The sequence below is a fragment of the Ips typographus genome, linkage group LG5 (assembly GCF_016097725.1).
Source record: "Ips typographus isolate SLU linkage group LG5, UJ_Ityp_2.0, whole genome shotgun sequence".
NCBI classification, from domain to species: domain Eukaryota; kingdom Metazoa; phylum Arthropoda; class Insecta; order Coleoptera; family Curculionidae; genus Ips; species Ips typographus.
In genome coordinates, this window is record NC_138426.1 from 3,510,746 (window position 1) to 3,537,829 (window position 27,084).

The following is a 27,084-nucleotide window of genomic DNA, read 5'->3' on the forward strand; positions in this document are numbered from 1 at the left end:
ATTTCATTTTGAAATATAGAGTCAAATATAAACTAAATTCTTATAATCATTGTTTACTTCTTTTGGGTCAAAGTGTTTTAACTTCGCGTCTTAATCATTGGAAGATAACAATCATTAACTATTATTAACTTTAAACTGATGTTTTAATAGCAATATTTGATGTGGTCTGAGATATGGCAATGTTCTTCAACAACCTGATTAATCACCAACCAATGAAGGTTCTGATATTTAACGATCAAAGCATCAGTCAATTGTCTCTTAACTTTGGTAGGAAGAGTCCATCCGTCTCTTTTCAACTGTCTTTTCTTGTTAAAGAGCTTTTATTTGGTACATCATCGTTATTAGAAAAAAAGGTTCTATTCAAATATGTCGAATATCTAAAATGATCATTTGCTTCGTTGTAGATAGGGAAAAGTGACAATGGTAAAGTGTCTTGTTTTCAGTTATCATATCAAATAAATTAGTAAAAAAATAAAAACTAATTTCCAAAATTTCGGTTTTTTTCGGATATTTCCGGAAGTAAGTACTAAGAATTTTTGAATTTTTAAAACAACATATCAATTGACTCCTAATTACTCAATTTAAACTTGTAAAAAACTGAGAGTTTAAAATAACTGAGATCTCTGGGCATCCTGTAATTCTAAAAAGAGTTCAAATTTAAAGTCTACAACGAGATATAATGCTAAAGTTAATACGTCTGGATTGGCATAATCAATACAATGTTAGGCCATTTGTCATGTCATGCCCCAGATAGATCAGAACACAGAAAATCTGTGGTTTTAAATGAATGGAGCTTCTTCTCATTCTACAATGGTCATTAGTAATTGTTTTTAGCTTAAATATAAATATTTGTTATATATTGTATAAATATATGACTAATGTTATGGTTTCTTCCAAAAAGTGACCTAAATTATTATAACGGTTTCAATACTCAATTAAAAAACACTATTAGAAAACACTATTAGAGATGTGCTTTTAGAAAATAAACACAGAAAAATTAACGTAGTGTCTGATCCTACTCATCGGCATCCGCCGTGACGTCAATTGTTCAGAACAAGCAACGTCGCGTTACAGTGCATCTTTGCATCTCAGTGTCAACACTGTCAACTCCAGTACGCAATCTGTCAATTTCAAATTGGCGCCGACGGCTTTTGATTTGTTATTTGTTTGGTTAAAGTGTTTGTTGTTTTGTGTTTAAATTATTGTAATCTAATTTAAATTAGATTGTAGTTTGTGGCACTGGCGTCTTAATTTTTTGGTAAGTAATGAAGCAGTTAACAAGCAATAATTACGTGTGTAAAAACATGGATTTTCCTGAAAGGGTTTTGCATACTAAAATCCTGAACTTTACCTCAACACTATCCATAAGATCATAGGAAGATCATTCAAACATTAAGTACAAAGTTTTATCTCGACAATGCTACTCACAGTACTCTATGACTCCAGCAGAGTTAATTTACAGTTTAAATTTCCATTCCATTTGGTCCTAACCTAACTTAGTACCTCCCTTAGGACTGATGACTGATTGCACTGTCTAGCCTAAATGATAACTTAACTGTTTTGTTTTGTCTTGTAATGGGTTAAAATACCAGTAAAGTAAATATTTTACTTTACCAGGAAAATTTGACTGTAAATTACCAGCAAAATACAAATACTGTGTTTCTGGCAGTTCAAACTCTGTACCAAATTTTATAGTGTTTTTTATGTTATTGGATAGAAAATTTAATGAGAATACCAAAAATCTACTTAAAACAGTCATTATCTCACTCCAATTGGATTTTACAGGAGATTTTGTCGCTCACTGTTCTTTCAAACTGTGTTTCAAGCAGTTCAAACTTTGACACTGCTTTTCTTTCTGACTGTACCAAATTTGGTAATGGTTTTTAATATTATTGAATAGAAAATTTAATAAGGATCCCAAAAATGTACTTAAAATAGTCATTATCTCACTCCAATTGGATTTTACAGGTGATTTTGTCGCTGACTGTTTTTTCAAACTGTGTTTCTGGCAGTTCAAACTTTGACACTGCTTTTCTCTCTGACTGTACCAAATTTGGTAATGTTTTTTAATATTATTGAATAGGAAATTTAATAAGGATCCCAGAAATGTACTTAAAATTATCATTTTCTCATTCCAACTAGGTCATACAGACAATTTTATCCCTGACTGTCCTTAAACTGTGTTTCTGGCAGTTCAAACTTTGACACTGCTTTTCTTTCTGACTGTACCAAATTTGGTAATGTTTTTTAATATTATTGAATAGGAAATTTAATAAGGATCTCAAAAATGTACTTAAAATAGTCATTATCTCACTCCAATTGGATTTTTCAGGCAATTTTGTCGCTGACTGTTCTTTCAAACTGTGTTTCTGGGAGTTCAAACTTTGACACTGCTTTTCTTTCTGACTACCAAATTTGGTAATGTTTTTTAATATTATTGAATAGGAAATTTAATAAGGATTCCAGAAATGTACTTAAAATTATCATTTTCTCATTCCAACTAGGTTATACAGACAATTTTATCCCTGACTGTCCTTAAACTGTGTATCTGGCAGTTCAAAGTTTGACACTGCTTTTCTTTCTGACTGTACCAAATTTTGTATTGTTTTTTAATATTATTGAATAGGAAATTTAATAATGATCCCAAAAATGTACTTAAAACAGTCATTTTCTCATTCCAACTTGGATATACATTCAATTTTGTCTCTGACTGTCCTTAAACTGTGTTTCTGGCAGTTATCATTTTGACACTGCTTTTCTCTCTGATTGTACCAAATTTTGTAGTGTTTTTTAATATTTTTAAATAGGAAATTTAATAAGGATCCCAGAAATGTACTTAAAACAGTCATTTTCTCATTCCAACTAGGTTATACAGACAATTTTGTTCCTGACTGTCCTTTTAAACTGTGTTTCTGGCAGTTCAAACTGACACTGCTTTTCTCTCTGACTGTACCAAATTTTGTATTGTTTTTTAATATTATTGAATAGGAAATTTAATAAGGATCCCAAAAATGTACTTAAAACAGTCATTTTCTCATTCCAACTTGGATATACATTCAATTTTGTCTCTGACTGTCCTTAAACTGTGTTTCTGGCAGTTATCATTTTGACACTGCTTTTCTCTCTGATTGTACCAAATTTTGTAGTGTTTTTTAATATTTTTAAATAGGAAATTTAATAAGGATCCCAGAAATGTACTTAAAACAGTCATTTTCTCATTCCAACTAGGTTATACAGACAATTTTGTTCCTGACTGTCCTTTTAAACTGTGTTTCTGGCAGTTCAAACTGACACTGCTTTTCTCTCTGACTGTACCAAATTTTGTATTGTTTTTTAATATTATTGAATAGGAAATTTAATAAGGATCCCAAAAATGTACTTAAAACAGTCATTTTCTCATTCCAACTTGGATATACATACAATTTTGTCTCTGACTGACCTTTTAAACTGTGTTTCTGGCAGTTCAAACTGTGACACTGCTCTTCTTTCTGACTGTACCAAATTTTGTAGTGTTTTTTAATATTATTGAATAGGAAATTTAATAAGGATCCCAGAAATGTACTTAAAATAGTCATTTTCTCATTCCAACTAGGTTATACAGTCAATTTTGTTCCTGACTGTCCTTTTAAACTGTGTTTCTGGCAGTTCAAACTGATACTGCTTTTCTCTCTGACTGTACCAAATTTTGTATTGTTTTTTAATATTATTGAATAGGAAATTTAATAAGGATCCCAAAAATGTACTTAAAACAGTCATTTTCTCATTCCAACTTGGATATACATACAATTTTGTCTCTGACTGACCTTTTAAACTGTGTTTCTGGCAGTTCAAACTGTGACACTGCTCTTATTTCTGACTGTACCAAATTTTGTAGTGTTTTTTAATATTATTGAATAGGAAATTTAATAAGGATCCCAGAAATGTACTTAAAATAGTCATTTTCTCATTCCAACTAAGTTATATAGACAATTTTATCCCTGACTGTCCTTAAACTGTGTTTCTGGCAGTTAACATTTTGACACTGCTTTTCTCTCTGATTGTACCAAATATTGTAGTGTTTTTTAATATTCTTGAATAGGAAATTTAATAAGGATCCCAGAAATGTACTTAAAACAGTCATTTTCTCATTCCAACTAGGTTATACATACAATTTTGTCTCTGACTGACCTTTTAAACTGTGTTTCTGGCAGTTCAAACTTTGACACTGCTTTTCTTTCTGACTGTACCAAATTTTGTAGTGTTTTTTAATATTATTGAATAGGAAATTTAATAAGGATTCCAGAAATGTACTTAAAATAGTCATTTTCTCATTCCAACTAGGTTATACAGACAATTTTATACCTGACTGTCCTTAAACTGTGTTTCTGGTAGTTCAAACTTTAACACTGCTTTTCTCTCTGACTGTACCAAATTTTGTATTGTTTTTTTAATATTATTGAATAGGAAATTTAGTAAGGATCCCAGAAATGTACTTAAAACAGTCATTTTTTCATTCCAACTATGTTATACAGACAATTTTATCCCTGACTGTCCTTAAACTGTGTTTCTGGCAGTTCAAACTTTAACACTGCTTTTCTCTCTGACTGTACCAAATTTTGTATTGTTTTTTTAATATTATTGAATAGGAAATTTAGTAAGGATCCCAGAAATGTACTTAAAACAGTCATTTTTTCATTCCAACTATGTTATACAGACAATTTTATCCCTGACTGTCCTTAAACTGTGTTTCTGGCAGTTCAAAGTTTGACACTGCTTTTCTTTTTGACTGTACCAAATTTTGTAGTGTTTTTTAATATTATTGAATAGGAAATTTAATGAGAATTCCAAAAATGTACTTAAAACAGTCATTTTCTCATTCCAACTAGGTTATACAGACAATTTTATCCCTGACTGTCCTTAAACTGTGTTTCTGGCAGTTCAAACTTTGACACTGCTTTTATATCTTACTTTTGAAATTTTGTAGTTTTTTTTATGTTATTGGATAGAAAATTTAATGAGAATTCAAAAATGTGCTTAAAACAGTAATTTTCTCACTCCAAGTAAGTTGTACCAGTGCATTTCATTAACTTTGATATCATCACCTGTAACTTTTCTGTTTTAGAAGATATCGGAATGAAATCAAAACCATTTTGCTTAGTTGGCTAGCAAGTTTTTTCCAAAGGGTAAGCCACTGAGTAAAATTGTGTACACTAATTCCTAATAATGTCCAGTAATTCGTAACAATATAACTTTCTGAATTAGGTACCACAACTGGAGAGTCTAAAAAACTTATTTAAAAAAAAATAAAAGGAAATTTGCATGCAACAATTTTACCTGAAGTAGATATCAACTGCTGCTGATTTTAAATGGGACACCCTGTATATTTTTGGATTTTTAGATTCTAAATCAAATTCTAGACATATTTTGTGTATTACTGATATGTACAGTGCGTTTTTTTTAACGCACAACATAGGATTTTACGTGTTAAATTTTTAAGCTTATGTTGGACCATGTTATTTTGGAACTACAGGTAGAGCTCGAATCAGATGAGAAAAGGCCACCGCATCATCAATGACGCAGTTTTTAAAACTATTTCTTTCTCCTTCTACAGTTGCCGTCGCATTAGATATAATCAGAGGCGTCCTATTAAAATATTCCCGAAAATATACTGTTAAGCGGTCAAAAAGCCACTTGGCAACGTAGTACGGTTTTTACTTGGACACAATTAAAACAGATGCGGCAGCGGCCAGGGACATTTGGACCTTTTTATATGCTTTTACTAGCCGGCACTCTAAACGGTGTTGCCAAGTTTAAAAAAATGTAGTGGCGGACAGGGAGACTTAGGGGGTTAGGTTAGGTTCCGTTTTAGTCTGGTGTTTTGGTTGTATTGTTGATGGTCGCAGTTGAAGTTCACATAGTGTTATGAATAAAAAACGTTATTTTGTCAAAATGTCTTTCAAAAAGGTTGGAAAGAAAGGTGTTATCATATACAGCCAAGGCCGTGAAATCGTCAGTAACGTCTTACAATTTATGAAGAAAGAAGCAGAAGGAGTTTCCATTCCTTTGAAAAACTTGTTGTCTTTTATTTTCTTTATTAAAAACGACGAAAATGTTTCATTTTACTGATAAAATAATAGCACGCCACTGACTGGCTGCAACAACTTGGAAAGTAACGAGAGCAGCAATATTTAAAGCGAGACGTACAGAGATCGTGACATCATCGTTTGATGACGCCTGTGGCCTTTTCTTAGCTGATTCGAGCTCTATAAAACTTGGAAGATGTGTCTTCAGTACCATGAAGCTTAAGTAAGACCACCAATTCGGTCTAAAAAGTGTTTACAAATTAGCAAAAAGTCATCTTTTTTGGAACATATTTTATCTTTCCATATTCCCTGTATGTATGTTTACCTGCTATCTGCCCTGTCAGTATCAAAAACAACACCTACCATACATACAGGGAGTATAAATCTTTTCGAAAGAAGATGACTTTTTGCTAGTTTGTAAACACTTTTTACACCGAATTGGTGGTTGTACTTAAGCTTCAGGGTACTAAAGACACACTTGTCAAGTTTTACACCTGTAGTTCCAAAATAACATGGTCTAACATGGACTTAAAAATTTAACACGTGAAATCCTATGTTGCGCGTTAAAAAAAACGCACTGTATACCTATCTGTATTTGTTTCTGAGATATTTACGATTTTATGTGAAATTTGATATTTTCAGTCAACAGGGTTTGTTTTAAAAATGGGTGCAGAAAAACGTCGAAATATATAATACAGAGTGGTCAAAAAATGGGCCAGTTCTAAAAATAAACAAAAAGTCTTGTTTTTCAAATGAAACTCTCTCTCAATGATTTTCTGTTTAAAATTAAGGTAAGTTAGTTACTCTGTTATTTGACACAAACGTAGGACAATGATTGTTAAATCTAAAGCCACAGCAAAACTACTGTAGAAATAAAATCATTAAGGTCGATTTTCGCTTGCACAAGTGGCCAACATAACGCAAAATCCATTAAGATAGAGGCGGTGTTTCGGGCAAATTTGACCCTTACGAAAATTGTCATTTGCAAAAACAGTTTTTTACGAAATGTCTAAGCGTTACATCAACGTATGTCATGTAACCCTGTTTTCCTAATTTTTTAGAGTCAAATTAGCCCTTAACCAGTCAAAAAGTGCTTCTGCTGCACCCTGTTACTAAACCGTAGATAACACGCGTATTTGTAACTCTTTGTATATACTTGTATAATGTCGATGGACAGCCAATGAAATAACTTTTCCATTGACGTATAAAAGTTGATTGGTTTGTGGTAGCGTTTGACCGCTAGAGGGCGTAAACGTTGTCCATTTTTTTTGGTGTATTCTTTTGTTTAATCCTCAAAAACTTTATTAATTGCACTATTTTTGGTAGAGTTTTATACGTCAATGGAATAGCTAATGAAATGAGCTTTCTTAAAATATCTCAACTTAGGTAATAGGTTAGGCTGCTAGAGGGCGTCAAAGTTGACTAATTCTTTTTATGACTTTTTTGTTGCATTTTTCTGTTCAATCTCCAAAAGCTCGTTTATTTACACCATTTTTAGTAGAGTTTTATATGTCAATGTATAGCCAATCAAATGAGCTGTCTATTAAAAATGTTCATAAAGAATTACGTCTGATCCCTGGGAGTTTCACTTGAAAAGTGAGTGGTTCAGATTTATGACTTTTCAAAATAATGACAGCCATGACAGGAATATGATAAAGCAAATTTCAATTAGGCCCACAAATTTGCTAGTCAAATTGGAATTTACTGGTAAAATTGATGAATTTTTCTGTCACACTGAATTTTACTTTACCTTAATAATTTGACCTGTTTTTAGAACTAGTTATTTAATACTACCAGGCAAATTTACTTTGTTTTTCATTTATTATTTTATGTTAATATGACCAACTTATACAGACGCCATTTTCTCAAAAAAGTTTTGAAGGTAGATATAGGATATGCTTGGACTTTTTAGTAGAATCCAAATATTCAATAATACAGGGTGTTCCATTAAAAAAAAAACAGAAGTAAAGTTAAGATCTTGTAAAATTGTTTTTTTCTTTAAATAAGAATTACACTTGTCAGTTAACTATGCAATGTGGTTTTTGTTTTATTTCGATACGTTTAGAAACAAAAAAGTTACATATACCTGAATTTAAATGTTATCATACAGTGTACAGTGTAGTGTAGTGAAACACAGTGTACCAGGTGTTCCACTAACAGAGGTCATCGGCTCAAAAACTGTAAAAGATGTAGCTTTGAAAAATCTAATAAAAGAGCTAAGAAAAAATGCTGGAAATAATTTTTTTTTATTCTAAGTTTTCTAGATAGCGTAACATACTTTGTAAAGGCATAAAAGTGAAATAACTGTGTAAAAAGGTATGTTTAAAACTTTGAAATAACACACTTACGTTTTCGAAGCAATTCTGCACGTTTATTGTAAAGGGTGATTCATTTAGAGGTACTTTTTGTGGTGGCGATTTAATTGCAGATCGCGCATGCCTCCTGTCAAGTGACATTTCTATTCAGTAGTGTTTGACATTTCATAATCAAAAAAGCTAGCTTTATTGTCGGAAACTTAAATTCATTGACAAAGCCCTGAAAACACATACAAAAACAGCAAAAAAAGAATATGCATAATTATTACACTACACATACAATATGAATCACAAATAATTACACCTTACAATTATTAAAATAAAAACAAAACAAAAAGGCAGTTACCCTGTATAAGAGAGGAGAAAGATGATCAAAAACACAAACAGTGCTGCTTGGTCAATTTATGGCAGAACAAGGCGCCTTAAGAACTGGAGTAGAATTCGTCCAGAGAATAGTACGCCCCGTCAAGCGAAAACCTTTCAGCCTCACGCCTAAATCCACGCGCAGACGTGGAGAGGAAAGTTATTGAAAAGTCTCTTGCCACCGTAAATAAGCGACGACTTAATTTTCTCCGTGTGAGGAATGGGAAGCCTCAAAATGAATCTACTGGGAGTCACAGTGTGTGTCACATAGTGTGCACTCCTAGCTACATGGTAATCCAGATTGCCAGAGATTACCCTCAATGCATGGCAACCCGACGCCAGTCTAGAGCACAGACCGTCCACATACTCAGCGAATTGAAGCGAGTCGTCAATAATAAGACCAAGAAACTTGTTCATTCCAGGGGCGCACCCTCAACAAAAATTTCCTGCAATGAGCATCCAAAATGTAGGATCTTGGAAGTAGGCAATAAAGTCAAGATTCGATAAAAAGTATTTACGAGTATAATGGAGACATCTCATATTTTTAGAAGCGATCCTTAAACCCTTAGTGAAGCATGGCGAGTCACTCCTGTTCTTTATCATTACCATTAGGATATGATTTATTGAAGTTAAAGACCAATTTAGTATGAAAGGACTCGATAGGATCACACTGATCCAGAACGTCATGCCAGTCAGTGACACGACAAAGCTCAGAAAATCTCTGAAAGTTCCTCTTATTAAAAAGTCTTCCACGTCTAGAGGTTTTTCGAATCTTAGATGAACTGTTAAGTGAAAAGGAGCACAATACAGCACAGTGATCAGACAGGCCGGGGTCAGAGACCAAGCACCCAACAGACCGAGTCCCAACATTACTACAAACATCTCGACAAACATAGTCCAGCATCGTGGCCCACCCCGCAGTGATCCACGAGGGGCGGTCAGTGTGCACCTCCAGGTTGAAAGATTGCAACAGCCGAAGGAGCAAGCTTCGGCGAAAAGATGATAAGTGGATGGAAAGACTTAACCCGGCACAGCGTCTACAAATTGTTCAACTTTATTATGAAAATGGGCGTTCTACGAGGAATGTGTATTGGGCGCTTAGAGCAACTTATGGTCCACATAACGCACAATTAAACCATCAGTAAGTTTGAGACTCAATTTTCATTAGTTGATAATACTCGACCAAATAGACCACATCCAGCCCGTAGTGAAGAAAACATAGGAGCGGTAGCAGAGAGTGTACGCAAAGACCGTAAAGTGTCGAAACTAGTGCAAGAACTGAAAGCCGACCGACCTTCCGTCGCTTTGGACCAGTCAATTGGCCAGCTAGATCATGTGACATCACACCTCTTGACTTTTTCCTTTGGGGCTATGTAAAGTCCAAAGTCTACACGGATAAGCCAGCTACGATTGAGGCATTGGAGGCCAATATTACTCGAAATACTCACACGCGTTATTGAAAATTGGAACTACAGAATGGACCTTGTTCACCGTAGTCGCGGACAACATTTGAGAGAAAGAAATTATCTTTAAGAAATAATTGTAAAGAATAGTTTTTTTGTATGATAGTAAAGATTATAAAATAAAACAGTTGTCACGTTAAGGGGTAGCTCAGAAGAAGGAAACCACAGGTGTACCGGTAATCCACTTTTATTCAAGATGATTGATACAATGGTCTTACTCCCAGATTGCCAAGATGGCGAAGATCATGATGTACGGTGTATCAGTGGGAGTGGTTACTGAGGTTAGCGGAGGGCACGCGCTTACCGGGGGTGAATAGAACCCTAGACTAGTGTCCCAGGGCAATCACCACGCCGAATAAGACGCTATGGCACTGCTAAAGGGAGATAAGCCGGTACGGCAACTAATGCTGCTCACCCGGGCTATTTCCTTTAACAGGCTGATTTCCGGGTGCTTGCACTTGGTTACCACCTGCTCCACTAAAAGCTACACAGATGGGGAACCCAGACTATCCCAGAGATCAGTCAGTGACCTCCCTCTGGGGAAGACCCCAGAGTTCGGTGATTAGTACGTGCTTTGAAGCTGTATTTATACCCACATCATGACCCCAATTCGCCGATCTTGTTTACATAAGTCTGGTATTGGGGGAGACCGAAGCAAATGCAGGTACGGAACATAGTGTAATTACTATGTTACACAGTTTTATTACTTTTTTGTCTTTATTAAAAAAAAATATCTCTAAATGAATCACCCTTTATAAAAACATAAAAAAACGTTTTCTGTTGAGGGCGTTGCGAATCTCGTCAGACAAAATCTTAAATATCTTGAAAACGGATAATTATTATTTAATGAAGTAATAACTCGTTAGAAAGGTATTAGTTTGTTCTATTTAATTTATTTTAGTTACCTAACTAACTGAGAGAGGGTGCTTATTAAATAAAACGCAATGTTTTGCGATTATTTAAAAAAATTTAAATGGAATAAGCATACAATTTTGATTAAGTGCTGAAAGTTTCAAGTCGTTATCAATATTCGTTTAATAAATATGCATGTATTACATCTGACATCTGACCTATGATAAGAATTTTGCTGTGCCTAGTTATCTTAGCGGGTAATGGTAAAGAACACAGGGTGGTTCAGTGAAAAACGTGTGCTGCGTGCAAATTTTGAAAAACGTAAAAAATTTGCACGTAGCATACGTTTTTCACTGAACGACCCTGCCTAGTTATCTTGGCAAAATTATTTGGTAGGCTGCGGAAACGAAAGAAACCAACTTAAATGTTGTTTTTGATAGTTTTCTTTTAAATTTCGATTTTATTACTTTTTTCTTTTATTGCTTGTTAGGTCTTCTGTCTCACAACACAAAAAAGGTTTGTTGTATTTTCAACTAAGTTGGAAATAACATTAATCTAGTCGTCGACTGAGGCTCGGTCTTGATACCTAAAAAACCGTGACGTTTCGATGAAAAGCCTACCACCATCTTCAGAGAATCTAAAAAATAAAACAACCTACAGAACAACAACAGAAAACAACAACTTAACAAATATTAAACCTGATGCAAGGTAGCATTTTATTTAAACATTTTTAGGTAATCGCAAAAAATTGCTATTTATTTAATAAGCGCCCTCTTGCAGGTAATTAGTTAACTAAAATAAATTGTTAAATTGATAAATTGAAATTGTTAAATAAATAAATTGAAAAATTACATTTAGATTTTGGATATGGTGTCATAGCTCCAAAGCAGAATGAGATAGAGCAACACGGTTTGCATGTTCTTATCTTAACTTTTTGAGATCAATTGGGTTTTGGTAAATTGCTTCTAAAATAGTGTCTTTTATGTGAACATACTGTTTTTGATATCAGTTTTCAATGCAAGTACCCTATTGGGGTACGATTTCTGCAATTGGGGAAGAAGTGAAAGAGTATTGACTATTTTGTTATAATCACTGCTAACCCTAACTTTTAGAGACTTTCTATAGAGCTGGAGCTGAAAAGGTTGGCTACCTATTAAAGGCAATCATTAAGTAGTTGCTGAAGTACCTACCTATGAAACCGTACTAAACTAACCACAGAGCAAATTGGAATCCCTAGTTTATGAATCTTTGGAAGTCCATACAACCTGAGAATCTGAGAATTGTCTAGGAGGAGAAATTAATTGTCGTCAAGAAACTGGTCAAAATAAGGATATTGTTTAGTTGCATTTTGTATTTGTTGAGTGAATTTTGGTTTAGTTTATGAAATCGTTAGTTGTCCACGAAGAAGGTTTCAACCTTGGAGACAGTCCATCTTATTCAAGATTACTATAGAACTGTCTTCGTCTGCTTTGGTAATAATTCATAATTTTGCTTCATGGATTTTAAATTTATAACACGTCAGTGCTGCTGAATATATTATACCTTCCACCCAAATGCCGCTTTCAAGTTTCAAAAAATATGATTTCTGATGTTAACTTTAGTTTTAGAATTATCAGAAAAGCTTGCAGTTGCCATGTTCGACTATCATAAAATATTAAGTTTTTTGAATTTGGAGTCGGTTTTCAAAACACGTTTCTTATTTTTTTATCATATCGATGGTGTCAGTATAATACCACGTATCTATCTGTACCATGTATCTCCTTGCACGGCAATTTAACAGAAATAACAACACTTTCACCATGTTAACACAAAGTATTTGTTCATATGATACTACTGTTGCGGTTTGATCTACCTGATAATTCGCAAGTTTTTTTTTAACCAGAAGCAACCAAAATCTTGACTTGTCCTAAATAAATGTTTGTTATAAATTATTTTCTCTTTATTCCAGAATATGGCATTACTCGATCGTGTTGCTATCCGAGGCGTGAGAAGTTTCAGCACTGAGCGCGAGGAAAAATTAAAGTTTTTCACTCCTGTCACGTTACTTCTCGGACAAAATGGTTGCGGCAAAACAACGATAATTGAATGCATAAAATACGCCCTAACCGGCGATTTTCCAGCTGGTACAGATAATGGCAGAGGATTCGTCAACGATCCAAAAATGTCCAACCGATGCACGACCAAAGGTTCAATTAAACTGCTATTTAAAGACGGTAAAGGAAACTCCATTACGGTCGGAAAGTTTCTTGAAGTGACCACACTAGCCGGCGGTAAATTGAGATTTAAAAGCTTGAGCCCGACTATTCGCATTCAGAAAGAAAACGGACAAATACACGATATGTCCGGAAGATGCTTGGATGCAAATATGTTCTGTGCTCAGAAACTGAACGTTTCAAAAGCGATCCTAAACAACGTGATATTTTGTCACCAAGAGAACGCGTCTTGGCCGCTAGAAGAAGCGAAGAAATTAAAAGAAAAGTTTGATGAGATATTCGGATCTACGGACTACAACAAATGTATAGAAAAATTCAGAAAACTGATCAAAAGTAAAAAGGTCGAACTGCGCGTGCTTGAAGAGCAAGTCAAACAGAGAGAGTTGCAAAAGAAAAACACTGAGAAATTGCGGGAATCTGTTTGTGAAAAGGAACTTCGGTTAGAAAATGTTGAAAAGGAGATTGAAGAAAAGCGAAAAGAAATTGAACCACTTCAGAAGAGATTGGACGAAATTAATGATATTGTCGATACGTTGAGTACCACTTACCAAAAGATCACCGGATTGGAGACCAGGTTGAAAGGTTTGTATAAACTGTGTTTTTAATTGATTTAATTCCAGTCCAGGGTTGATCTGTACATTTAGATAGTTTGTAGAGAATTTTAAATTTTGTCGGATCCGATTGGCGTTTCAAGATAAGAGCTACTCCGTCTGGTGATCAGTTTTGAAAACAGTTTCGGGCATTCCAGCTGTCATTTCTCCGTTTGTTTACATTGATTTTGGTTAGGAATTTAGCACTGAGTGTTATATTATTTATAATGTTAGGTTAGGAACCCTGTCTTAGTTCAACTGGCGCTGCGATCTGAGTTCGGTTTTCAACTTGGAGCGTACCGCACGTCAGTTTCGTGGGTGCCACTAAGATACCACGTTTCTTGAAACGGTGTTCAGGGAAATTTGAAGTTGACGACCGAATTCCGCAGCTGATCGAGTGAAAATGGTGGAATCTCTAAGTGGAAACGTCGATTCCTAAAAGTCTGCGGGGAATTGTCTTGTGCGGTGCACTTCCAAGAGGCGGAAAGGGTGAAAACCTAGGAGACCACGTGGATGTGACAGTGACGGTTATAGTTTCCACGAGGAATGACTATATCTTTACTAGGATTGTGTCTTTAATCGATTTTTTTGACTTTTTTGTGTGTGTAAAGTATTTTTTGTGAAAAGCACTAAAAGGCCTGCCTGGGGATGACGTAGAGTCAGACAAATCCTGGGCAGAAAGAAAACCTCTGGCAAATTGCCCCATAAAGGGAGCAGAAGCCAATCCCCCCGTTAGTTGGGGGGTTCATGAAGGAAGGAAGGCGCTGCGATCTTAACTTGAAACGTCAATAAATTGCTCTCGAGGTAGATCTGTAGAGACAGCAATTTTTGAGTTTTCGGATGCTCTGGAGGAGGAAAATCTTTGTGCAGAGCTTTTCCTCGATTTGTTCAAGGCTTTCGACTGCATCAAACACAAAAGTCTACTTTGTAAACTTAATAGATACGGTATTAGGGAATGTGCTTTGTCGTGGATAGAGTTTTATCTCCACGTACTCAGTATGTGACAGTAAAGGACAAAAAATCAGAGAGCCTTTAATTGAAATTAGGTGTACCCCAGGGCAGTATACTGGGCCCTCTTCTTTTTATTATTTATTTCACTGATCTGCCACATGCTCTTCATAACTGCTTAATAAACTATTCAGATAATACTAATTTGATCACATAAGAAAACAGTCTGTCAAAGTTAGTATTGAGGGTAGAAGAACAATGTAATTTGATAAAGAGGCGACTTGAGGACGAGTGTCTCAATGTTTACTTAACGGAATTTCGAAATACGGACACCAAACTTGTGAGTGCCTGGAAAAAAATCAACTTTCTGCATTCTCCTTCACAGAACTCAACAAAACTTTAAAGGGAAAAGTTGTAGCAAATTTGCTCTGGCAGGCAATTCTCGGCGGGGGAGTTACACTCCTTTTCGACAGCGGCCGAAGTACATGACTCTATCAGTGTTATAGCATATTATCACATTCTGTCAATCTCCCTCGCCGAAAATTGGCTTTTTGAAGGACCTCAGAAGAGAAATATTTGCAAGAATACGTTCAGTGAGGACGGAACATTAACTCTCCGTAACTCGGCTACTGTGCAATATTCAAGTAAATGTTATGAGACTAAAGTTGTAGGGAATTTAATTTTCTACAAAAACACTGAACCTTTTCAACCAAAACGGCCTTAGAACGGAGTTATTTTCGAACAACTGTGACCAAACTTGCGGTTTTTGCTATCTGTTGTAACATTTAGTGCTCTTTATTTTGGCAGTAATATGCGTCATGGGTGGTAGTTGATTTTTGTTGAGTAAGGCAGTAAAATACTAACATTTTAGGTTGCGCAACTTGCGGTCTAATCTTAGGCACTTTGTACGGAAATTTTAAAAACCTCAAGATAAGACGATAGAATTACTGCAAATTAATTCTCTAGTCAAAGTTAAAATATTATTTTGCAAGTGACTTGTATTAGTGTGCCAACACGGATGTGACGTCATTCAACATGTTGGACAACACTTCAAATCTGATCAAAATCTTGTGACAAACTATCAAATGATGCCACATCCGCTTCGGGTTATCTCCATCTTTGTCTAGAGAATTGGCTTCCATTAGGTCTCTTTTCTTATCATCCTCCATACTTAAAAATCATTGAAAACATTATTTTGTATCCCTTGTTTAGGTATTATGGAGAATCAAGAAGCCTTGAAGAAGCACTTAGTAGATGAGTTTCCCGGAACCGACGAGGAACTAGAAAAAGAAAAAGCAGATTTCGGAACATTCCAAACAAACATCAAAAAAGAAATCCAACTAAAAGAAGCTAAAAATGCGACTATCGACGCAAAAATAACAGAAATCAACCAAGTGATCCAGAAACGTCAGGTATTGTTTGGCCAACTTAAACAAGAAGAAGCCGAACAACTGAAACGTTACAAAGAACTGGAACAACTATTGGAAAAGGCCAAAGCGAAATACGCTTTTAATTCCACAGAAGATGACACAACTGACGACATAATATACAAGCTTAAGGAAGTGCTTAAAGGCCAGGAAATCGTTTTTGACAAGTTTCAAAAAACTATAGAAACAGAAGAGAATCAACTACAATCAATAATAGATGATGTTCGATCCAGATTGGCAGCTTCCCAAGAAAGTTTTGCTTCAAAGACCAGACATATCTCAGAAATCAATGCAAAAACTAAAGAAGCACAGATGAAGCTAAATCGTTTATCACTGGCTAACGGTCAGCTGGCATCAATGGAGAAGAAAATTGCAGAGGCAGAACAGAACTTAGCTAAACGGAAGTCAGGATTTAACGAATTTGCGGAAATACAAGAACTGGAAAACCTGGAGGCTAAAGTCAATCAAATTGAAGGAAACATAAATAAATTGGACAAAGAATATCGTGTTTTGCAACAGAATTACGTTACAGAGCAAAAGATTGACTCGGAAAATGTCAATTTATTTGAAAAACGACATGAAATAGAGAATCTGACTGAAAAACATGAACAAGATTTTAAAATCCTTTTCGAGACTGATATTCCGAAAGAAAATTTCGAAGATTCCGTCAAAATGATTCAAAAAAAGGAAGAAGCTAAAGTCAAATCTCTCACTACCAACGTTTCCACTTTGGAAAAAAATGTAGCATCTCTAGAGGCTGGATTAAAACATGTCTCCGAAAAATTGCAGAGTCACAAAAACGAACTGGCTAGAGACAAAAGCAAAATAGAAGCTTTGTGCAAAGGACGGGACTTCAATGAAGTCTTGAATAGCTGCTTCACTAAAAAGGAACAACTTCAAAAAGATAAAGGTGCTTACCGCTCAGCAAAAACCTTGTTCGAACAATTTATCAATCAGTTTGAAGAAGAACAACCTTGTTGTCCAGTTTGTTCCACAGATTTTTCGTCAAAGAAATCTGCAGTTCCTGGAGTAATCAACACCTTAAAGAAAAAAATCGAAGATTTGCCACGTAAACTCCAAGCAACAGACATCCAACTTAAAAAAGAAGAAGACTTATACAACAAACTGCAACAGCTGAAACCTGTTAGCGAAAACATTGAAATTCTCGAAGGAGCGAAAATACCACTTTTGGAAGAGGAACTGCAAGAAAAACAGGAGAAGTTTGAAGATTGCCAACTGCAATTAGTGTCCATCAAACAAGAATTGTTGATTCCTCAGAATTTGGTAGACACTTGCAGGAAGGTAGTCTTTGATGCAGCTTTACTTGATCGTATAAGTATCGAGATTAAACGTAGCGAGCAACAGATTGAACTCTTAAAACAAGAATTGGTGACCGTTCCCTCAAATCGCACTTTGACCGAAACGGAAACTGAACTTTCTAAATTGAAAGCCGAACTTACAGACTTGAGACGGCAGTATAAATCAAAACGCGAATTGTTTGACGAGACTAAACAGCAGATTCAAGATTTAAACGATCGTTACCAAAATGAAACCAAAAAAAAGTTGGAACTACAATCAAAATTACAGGAATTACCTATGTTTCAACAAATGATTAGTGAAAACAAAAAACAAATCGAACAGCTAGAACAACACGAAAAAAAAGAACTAACTAAAGTGATATCCGCGCTAAAAACTGAACTAACTGAAGCCCAGAACAACAAAACAACAAAAATGATCTCTAACAAAAAGCTATTAGAGGAACGCAGAACTGATTTGTTGGCCTGCAAGAAGCTCACAGACGAAATAGATAAGTTACGTTCAATCATAGAAAAGTACAACGAACAGGGAGTACAGAAGAAAGTGGAGAACACCCTGAAAGAACTAGAAGAATGCAAGAACAACATTGAGAAACTGAAAGAAACTAAAAAAATTTTGAACAATGCTATATTGAAAAGTCGAGAAGAGTTAGCGAGTCAGGAGGGACGACTAAGGTTTTTGAATGATAATATAGACTTAAGGAGTAGCAGGATCAAGAGTAGACAGTTGGAGAGTGAAATCAGGGAACTAAAACAACAAGTCGGACAACACAACAATCGTACAATAATTGAAGAGAGAAGGAAACAGATGCAGAAGCTGGACCAAATGCAAAGTGAAATCAATCGGAAAACTGGAGAAGCGGACACTCTCAAGGTAATTTATTAATTATTTTTGTCTTTTACCGGGGGTCACAAATAAAAAATGCACTGGGAATTTCGGAATTGTCCTTGATTTAATTGCTTCTTCTGGTGTCGTAAGAGTGTTGTTTCCATCGTGGTCTTCTTTTTCCGTCGATTTTTGCCATTAGTATATTTTTTAGTAGATTGTACTTAAGACCTCAGAGAGTTTGTCTTAGGTAGGATGTTTTTTGTTGTTTTATGACGTCGGTGTGATTACGGTCGGTGTGTGCTCTCTGTATGAATTACTCATCTTTGATGACATGTTCTATCCATGGAAGGTTTTGTTCTTTGGTTATCAAACCTTATAGCATCTGATGAGCCGTAATACGGCGAAAGGGGTCAAGGGATTGGGATTGATAAACAGAAAACAAAACCTCACCATTGTTAGTATAGGCCATATGTAACACATCATCACACGAAGACGAAGCCTCAGTGGCACCTCTTGTCGCAAAAGGTAGGTATTGAACTTGGTAAACGTTGCGAGCAGTGGCTCTTCTTCTTCTTCTTCATTCTTGATCTTAGGCGAATTGCCTGTTCAATTATCGTCCACTTGGGTGAGGCTGTCGCTCCATCGTTTCCTGAGGCGCCCAACGTCTCTAGTCCCACTAGAGCTCTTGCCCTCCTGCTTATGTGTTTATTCCACTACTTCCTGTTAGCTACCCATTCATTGATGGTTTTGATATTCTCGCTTCTCTCTCTATCCAGCAGTGACATCTCAGCTGCCTTTAAGAGTCTTTTCGTTTTTGATGTTTCTGGGCTGGTTTCTGCGGTATATGTCACATCACCGGACTCACGACGGTTTTGTAGATCCTCGATTTAGTATCCGTTCCCATACTTTTATTGCACCATATTGTATTCAGGCAGCTAGCTATTCTAATTGTTTTTGTTGTTTGATCTCTCACCTCTGCTTCAATTTCACCAAAGCCGAAAAGTTTTATGCCAAGGTAGTTAAATTTTAGGTAGTCAAGTTCAAGTTTGCATCTTAGAGAGGTTTTTGATGTTGTTAAGTACTTTGTTTTGGTCGATGATATTTCCATATTTAGGGACTTGGCTGTTAGTTTGAATAAGTATAACTCCTTGTAAATTATCTTCATTTTCTGCAATGAGTACGGCATCGTCTGCATAACACACTATTGTAATTTCTGCATTTCCCATTGTGTATCCCTTTAAGCTTCGAACATTTCGAAAAATTTCTTTCATTATTAAATTGAAAAGGGTAGAAATCGGGGAGTCTCTATTGGTTCTGTGAAGTCTTATATTTATGCTCGTTTTAATGAGATTGTGTGGGATTTGCCAGTTGTAAAGGAGATGCAGAACGTCTTTCAGCTGGACAAGGTCAAATGCTGTAGTTAGACCAACAAAACATACAAACGCTGGCTTGTTGAATTCAATCGATTTATCCACTATTTGTCTCAATACGATCACGGCGCCTGTGCAAGATCTTCCCGATCTGAATCCCTGTTTGTCCGCCAACGATGTATTTTAATTACTTTACTTGTTAGTTTTAGGGCAGTGCTTAAAAGGTTTATTCCTCTATAATTTTATGGTATTTTTTTCCCTTCTTTGAACGTTAGGATAGTAGTTCTGGTTCGCCATTCATGTGGGATTTTGGGTTGATATATAATTTTCTGTATTAAAATTGTTAATTCTTCTATTAGAAGATGCCCACTGTATTTGTGCAATTCGTTTTGAATGCGGACTTGGTGGGCGCTGTTTCTGCTTCTTAGTTTCTGTAGTGCGTTACTTTCTGCATCTGCGTTAATAGCTATTTCCGGTGTAGTGGACTCGCCTACCATGTTTGTCGTTTTAATTCCGGTTAAATATCTGATCCACTCTTCCGTTTTTTATGTGGGCTGGTGCAGTTTATTAACCTCGTTTCTCTGCGATCTTACCAATCGCCTAAGCCAAAGCCGTGCCCAAAGTATTTGAACTTATTCACCATCACGATCTGGCTATTGTCGATATAGAGTTTTTTGTTGTCTGATCACTATCATCAGTTTAGTTTTGTTTATGTTCATATCAATGCCAAACTTCTTGCCTTTTGCGTTTATGACACATTCAATGGCTTGTCGATCTATAATGTTATCTGCTAAGATCGCCGTATCGTCAGCGTATCTTAAGTTGTTGATGGAATGCTTCACCTTGAGTTAGTATTATCCTTTAGTGCTAGTTGAAATATCTTTTTTGTGTATATGTTGAACAGAAGTGGTGACAATACGTATCCGTGTGAGGTGAATCATGAATTCGTAGTTTTGCTGTTTGATTTCAGTAGAGTTTGCGTATTATTTGAATATCTTTCTCATCGATGCCAGCTTCTCGTAGGATGGGTATTAAAAAATCGTGTTTCACTTGGTCGAAAACCTTTTGGTAGTCGATGAAGCATACAAAATTGTTTCTCCGTTGGTCATGTACTGTGTACTTCAGCACATCAGTTCCATGCAGTACAAGGCCTATCGCATGCTTAAACCGTTTTTGAAACCAAACTGTGTTTTGCAAATAGTATATTCTCTTGTGGATTATTTATAGAAATGCTTTTAGTGCATGACTCCTAAGGTTAATAAGTCGGAGGTCTTTGTTTGTTTTCGCATTTGATTTTTTGGGGATAGTGACAAAGGTGGAGGTTAAACGCCAGTCGTTTGGGATCTTGCCGTTCTCATATGTTAATTGTTGTCTATCATCTTCAAGTGATTTCCAGGTGTATAATAGTCTTCCTCTCTTTCTTTTTATTCCTTCTTTCAAGTCCATGTCTTCCCACAATACCGTCCATCGAGGATCTACCCAGTTTTGCGTTGAAGGCACCGATTATTATACATTAAGACAGTTTTTAGCATTAATTCCCGCAGTTTGTAGTATTGTTCGACTTCTTCAGTGGGTTTGTCGGCTGTGGGTGCATAAAGTAATATGTTTATGTCTATCGGCATTTCCGCCAGGTTATGGGTAAAGTGCGGTGTAAATTAACTATTGTTAATAATCACTCAATTTGAGACAAGTATAATTATTATTGAGTGAATAATAGACCGGTTAGATTGTTAGATGTAAGTATGATACGTCAAAAGACGTTTTTAGATGATTTTTCATTTAAAAGGTTTTTCAAACAAAATGACGTCAAGTCTAGAACTACCAAACTTATCGATAATGTATGGAGAGTATTTCAAAGAAAATGATCAGCTTCTAGAAAAAGGAACTTTGTAGCTTGCAAATTGGGAAATATGTCAAAACTACGTACAATATAATAACTTGTACTCTTTGGTTTTACTGAAACCCAAACAAACAATAAGACTTAGCTGCTTATGCCTTTCTACGCTTAAGGCCGATTCAGGGTTCCGCAAAGGTATGAGGTACGAGGTAATAGTAAACCGTAAAATAATTAAACAGTTCATATGTCATACGTTTATTCATAGTGTCACGAATGGAAAATCCATTAATTTAAAAGATGGACTTATTAGTTAAAAGTATAAATTCATTAAATTAAAGCAGGTATTCGGAGATGGCAAAATAATAAAATACGCGTGGCAAGGTCACAGTCAGAATGCACATGGTGCATCATCGTTATTTTTAGCGATGACAAATCACCGCTACTGCTATGCAGAAAGAGGAAGCGGGGTACGTCAGCCATTCAATCGGGTATAAATTAAGCTCGACATGCGTTGGTAAGGGAGACGGTCGGAGACTCCGCCTCATAACACCATGATGTAGTCGTCCCGAATTCTGCAACCCGCACCGGATTCGTAAATTAATTGAATAATAAACCATTTTCTAAATTATAATAAATCGCAAGTGCCAAACCCTCCAGAAAGCTGCCCTCATCATTGTCTAGCAAAGTATAATCTATTAAATTATTGTAATATTTTGTGCATGTAAAAGGTATTGTTTAAAGTGTTACTTTTGGTTTATCAATAGTTATTTACATTACTAGTGGGGTATGAGCATTTTTATAGTCACGAGTGGGAGTGTCATCACACGAGTACGTTAATTTGCCATACCCAACGGGTGATGTACAACATTTTATCTACGACCATCAGAAGCAGCGTAAAGTAAGAAAAAAATTCATATTTTGTGCAATGTGAACTATTTAGGAACGTCTCGTATATGCTTGCTACGGGTAGTTATTTGTTACCATTAAATCTTGTCATCTACGCTGTACTGTTTTGGTGTTGTTGCTATGGTGGCCATTTGTTTCCACATATCACTTAAGCGACAATTTAACAGCGTCAGTCACAAATTTTTAAAAGTGCATTTCGTTATGAACATGTCTGAAGAACTTCCGTCAGATATTGAAGAAGCTGCCGCAAACGTGGTATCTGGCTTGTTGCCTGCCAAGTCAAAGGAGAAATATGAAAAAATGTATCAAAGTTATGTTTAAATTCAATAAACAATTACAGCAGAAATTTTCATTTAAAGTTGTTTTTAAAATCGATTATTATCGCACTAGTGCGGTAAAATCGCTCATTACGTAACTCAAAATGAGCTATGTAATGAATGATTACCATGCTAGGAGTAGATAAAGTAATAAACGCACGTCTCGTTTAACTTGTTGGGCCAAAAGGGCTTTACAGTTTAAACGTGACAATAGTTTTAGTTACAGAAAACTATGAATGAATATGTGACATATCAACTGTTTAATTTCCTTACTGTTTGAAGTTACCTTTCGCCTCATACCGTTACGGAACTCTGAATCGGCGTTTATTCATAAATAAATTCGGGCGCTTTTCAGGAATTAATAAAAACAGGACACACTGAACTAAACAAGAAAGAACATAGAGAGGCTAGTCAATCACACAAGGAGCTGGCACGCCAGTTCATTGTTGATCAAACAGTTATAAAGGACCTGGAAATATACACTGAAGTTTTGGAGCTATCAGTGCTGAAGTTCCACAAGGAACGAATGGGCCAAATTAATTTAACAATTCGAGAACTATGGAGAGACATCTACAAGGGCAACGACATCGACTATATAGAAATCAAAACATCCGATGATCTGGGAAGTGCAGGTAATTTAAACTGTAATATCTTTAGTTTTGAAAGCAAATATTAGTTGAATGCTGCTCTAAAAAAAGAAACATTTTCCGCTCTATAGCAATTGGGTTGACGTTTGCATAAGAACGCTTGGCATACAGGGTGATTTTTTCGACATTTAGTGAAGAAAACTAGTAATAAACTCTTTCTCTCGTTATTATTCATTTGCAGAAATTTATTTTTTAAAGTGCAAGAGAATGATGTAGAAAAGGCTGATAAATGCACATTAAAAGCAAAAAATTAGGCAATGGCACGACATTAAAGAACACTTTTCTTACGTCACGTGATAGCTGTCATAATTGTCAAAATCGGTTCACCAGTGACCTGAAACTTTAAAATTAGAAATAGTTTGATAAATTACACTAGAAGTTGTGCTTTAAGCTCTATGGAGCCAAATTTGACAGTTGGGACGTTGGCACACTTTAATATACTGCTGGCCTCACGGGACAGCTGTCATAACTGTCAAAACTAACTCACCAGTGACCTGAAAGTCTGAAATGCCAAATAGATGTGTTTCTTCGAGGAATTGCACTGTAAGTTGCGTTTACAGCTCCATAAAGCCAAATTTGGTAGTTCTGGCGTTAAAGAACACTTTGATACTAATGTCACTTAGCGTCATAACTGTCAAATTTCGCTTCATAGAACTATAAATACAATGTACAGTGTGATTTATCCAAGCGGTAAACCTTATTTAGATTGGTAATTTTCCCGTCACAGCTGCGTGATTTTTGACAGCTGTCAGGTGACGTAAAACACATATCAAAGTGTCTGTTAATGTTACAACTGGTAAATTTAACTTTGTAGAGCTATAAATACAACTTGCATTGCTCATTATCAAAGAAATACTAATTTCAAAGATATACTAATTTGCGTATTCTAGCTATACGTTAGCGCTGAATGACTTGACAGATGACAGCTGTGTTGCGTGTGTGTCAAGTGTCAATTCACACCCTCACAAATGTCAAATTTGGGGCTTTAAAGATGTAACTACAACAACTCCAAAAATGTGCTTAAAACAGTCATTTTCTCACTCCAAGTGAGTTTTACAGGTGATTTCGTCATTGATTGTCTTTTCAAACTGTGTTTCTTGCAGTACGAACTTTGACACCGCTTTTCTCCCTGGCTGTACCAAATTTTGTAGTCTTTTTTCAGGTTATCGGATAGGAAACTTAATGAGGATTCCAAACATGCGCTTAAAACAGTCATTTTCTCACTCCAAGTGAGTTTTACAGGTGATTTCGTCATTGATTGTCTTTTCAAACTGTGTTTCTTGCAGTACTAACTTTGACACCGCTTTTCTCCCTGGCTGTACCGAATTTTGTAGTCTTTTTTCAGGTTATCGGATAGGAAATTTAATGAGGATTCCAAACATGCGCTTAAAACAGTCATTTTCCTACTCCAAGTGAGTTTTACAGACGATTTCTCCTTGATTGGTTTTTTAAACTGTGTTTCTTGCAGTTCGAACTTTGACACCGCTTTTCTCCCTGGCTGTACCAAATTTTGTTGTCTTTTTTCAGGTTATCGGATAGGAAATTTAATGATGATTCCAAACATGCGCTTAAAACAGTCATTTTCTCACTCCAAGTGACTTTTCCAAGTGATTTTGTCTTTGATTGTCTTTTCAAACTGTGTTTCTTGCAGTTCGAACTTTGACACCGCTTTTCTCCCTGGCTGTACCAAATTTTGTTGTCTTTTTTCAGGTTATCGGATAGGAAATTTAATGAGGATTCCAAACATGCGCTTAAAACAGTCATTTTCTCACTCCAAGTGAGTTTTCCAAGTGATTTTGTCTTTGACTGTCCTTTAATCCGTGTTCAAGTTTCAAACCACAATTTCAACTGATTTGAGAATTTGTTACATCAAACCAGTTACGAAATATTTGGCAGTGACCAAAAATGTTCCTAATCAACTCCGTAACTCAGCACTTTGGCACTCAGTGTTTTTGGTCACCCTGTACGCAATTTTGCAGATAGAATTTTTTGCTCAACACCGCTGGAAAAAGGAGCTCAAGACGGTTAATTTGAGTGGTTTAACTTCGCCGAACTCCCAAAAATAACCGAGATACAGGGTGCTCAGATTGATTTGAAAATTTGTTGTATCAAACTGGTTTTTGCTAAAAAACTCAAAAACGGTGAAGTTAACGAAAAATTTGATAGTGAGTAAAAATGTTCGTAAATAATTGCTCATTCCTGGAAGTTTCACAGTCCGTCAGTGCCGCTACTATACAGGACGTTCATGAAAAGTGTAGTGATTCAGATTTATGACTTTTCAAATTAATGACAGCCATGACAGTAAAATGTGATCTTTCAAGCAAATTTCAATTAGACCCATAAATTTACTCGTAAAATTGGTACATTTTTCTGTCAGACTGAATTTTACTTTACCTTACGGTAAGTTTATGCCCATCATTAGTTTTAATAGTTATAATAAGTGTCACCTGACTATAAGACACGCGGTGAAGTGTCATTTAACGTCACAACAATTTGCGGGGTCTTCATCAAGGAAAGGCGACTATTTGACATTTTACAGTTTCACAGCACTGTTTAATGAGTTTTGACACCTATCAAGTGACTATAAGCCTGTCATTAAACGTCATAGCTAGTTCAGTTTGTCAAAGGGGCCCACGTTTTTGCAGTCACACGAATTAAAAGAATCTTGAGCTTTTTGACGTTGTCTAAATGACTGAATCAAGAGTTTTGGCTTTGGTAACGTTGATTTGAAAGCTTTTCTTTTCTAAGAAAAAACGATTTTTGATTTGTGAAGGTTTAGAGGTTGTTTAGAATATAATTTACCGTTTTTCGTAAACTTTTCGCAGAGAAAATCACCTTCAAATGTAATAATAACTATTGTTTCAGCGTCAAAAAGACGAAGCTACAGCTACAAAGTAGTACAAGTGAAAAAAGGTACCGAACTGGACATGCGCGGTAGATGCAGCGCCGGTCAAAAGGTGTTGGCATGCCTGGTGATCCGAATGGCTTTGGCCGAAACGTTCAGCGCTAATTGTGGCATTTTTGCTCTGGACGAACCGACCACAAATCTGGATCGCGACAATATTATGAGCTTGTGCGACGCCTTGTCGCGGTTAATATCTTTGCGGGAAAATCAAAACAATTTTCAATTAATCATTATCACTCACGACGAGGAGTTTGTGCGCAATTTGACCAGAGATCAAAGCACGTCACATTATTATAAAGTGCAAAGAGATCCGGAAGGATTCTCGTGCGTTACTGCTGAAGTACTGTAATACACGTTGATTATATTCTAAAGTTTTTAAGTCGGCTAACAATAAGATTGTTTAGCAAAAAAAAAATATATTTTTCTTAAGCCTTGAAAGTGATAATCACTTGGTGGGCAAGGTGTTTTGTATTTTTTTATGTTGTAAGATGTAGGTATTACTTTGTTATTACAAAGAAAAAAATAAATAAACATGTTAACTTGTCTTACTTTGTTTTTTTTTTGGTGCACATAGTTGGGTATTTGCCTTTTCGTAACTAGAAGAAGTTCAGTCTTTCAGGTCTTTAAACATCTAAATTTTCCAAACATTAGATTTTGTCTGATAATATAGAATAGAACAATATTTATTGAGCATCATAAGCGAATACAAAATTGTTGTAAATAC

General features: G+C 35.6%; 1 protein-coding gene across 1 annotated transcript; it reads left to right on the forward strand.

The window, feature by feature from the left end:
- Positions 1 to 1,123: 1,123 nt before the first annotated feature.
- On the forward strand, positions 1,124 to 26,908 carry rad50 (DNA repair protein rad50). The gene is made up of 5 exons (XM_081979601.1): positions 1,124 to 1,258; positions 13,004 to 13,850; positions 16,019 to 18,423; positions 23,164 to 23,440; positions 26,321 to 26,908. Exons 2-5 carry the CDS (start codon positions 13,007 to 13,009, stop codon positions 26,707 to 26,709), a joined length of 3,915 nt encoding a protein of 1,304 aa, XP_081835727.1. The 5' UTR covers positions 1,124 to 1,258; positions 13,004 to 13,006; the 3' UTR covers positions 26,710 to 26,908.
- Positions 26,909 to 27,084: the final 176 nt, after the last annotated feature.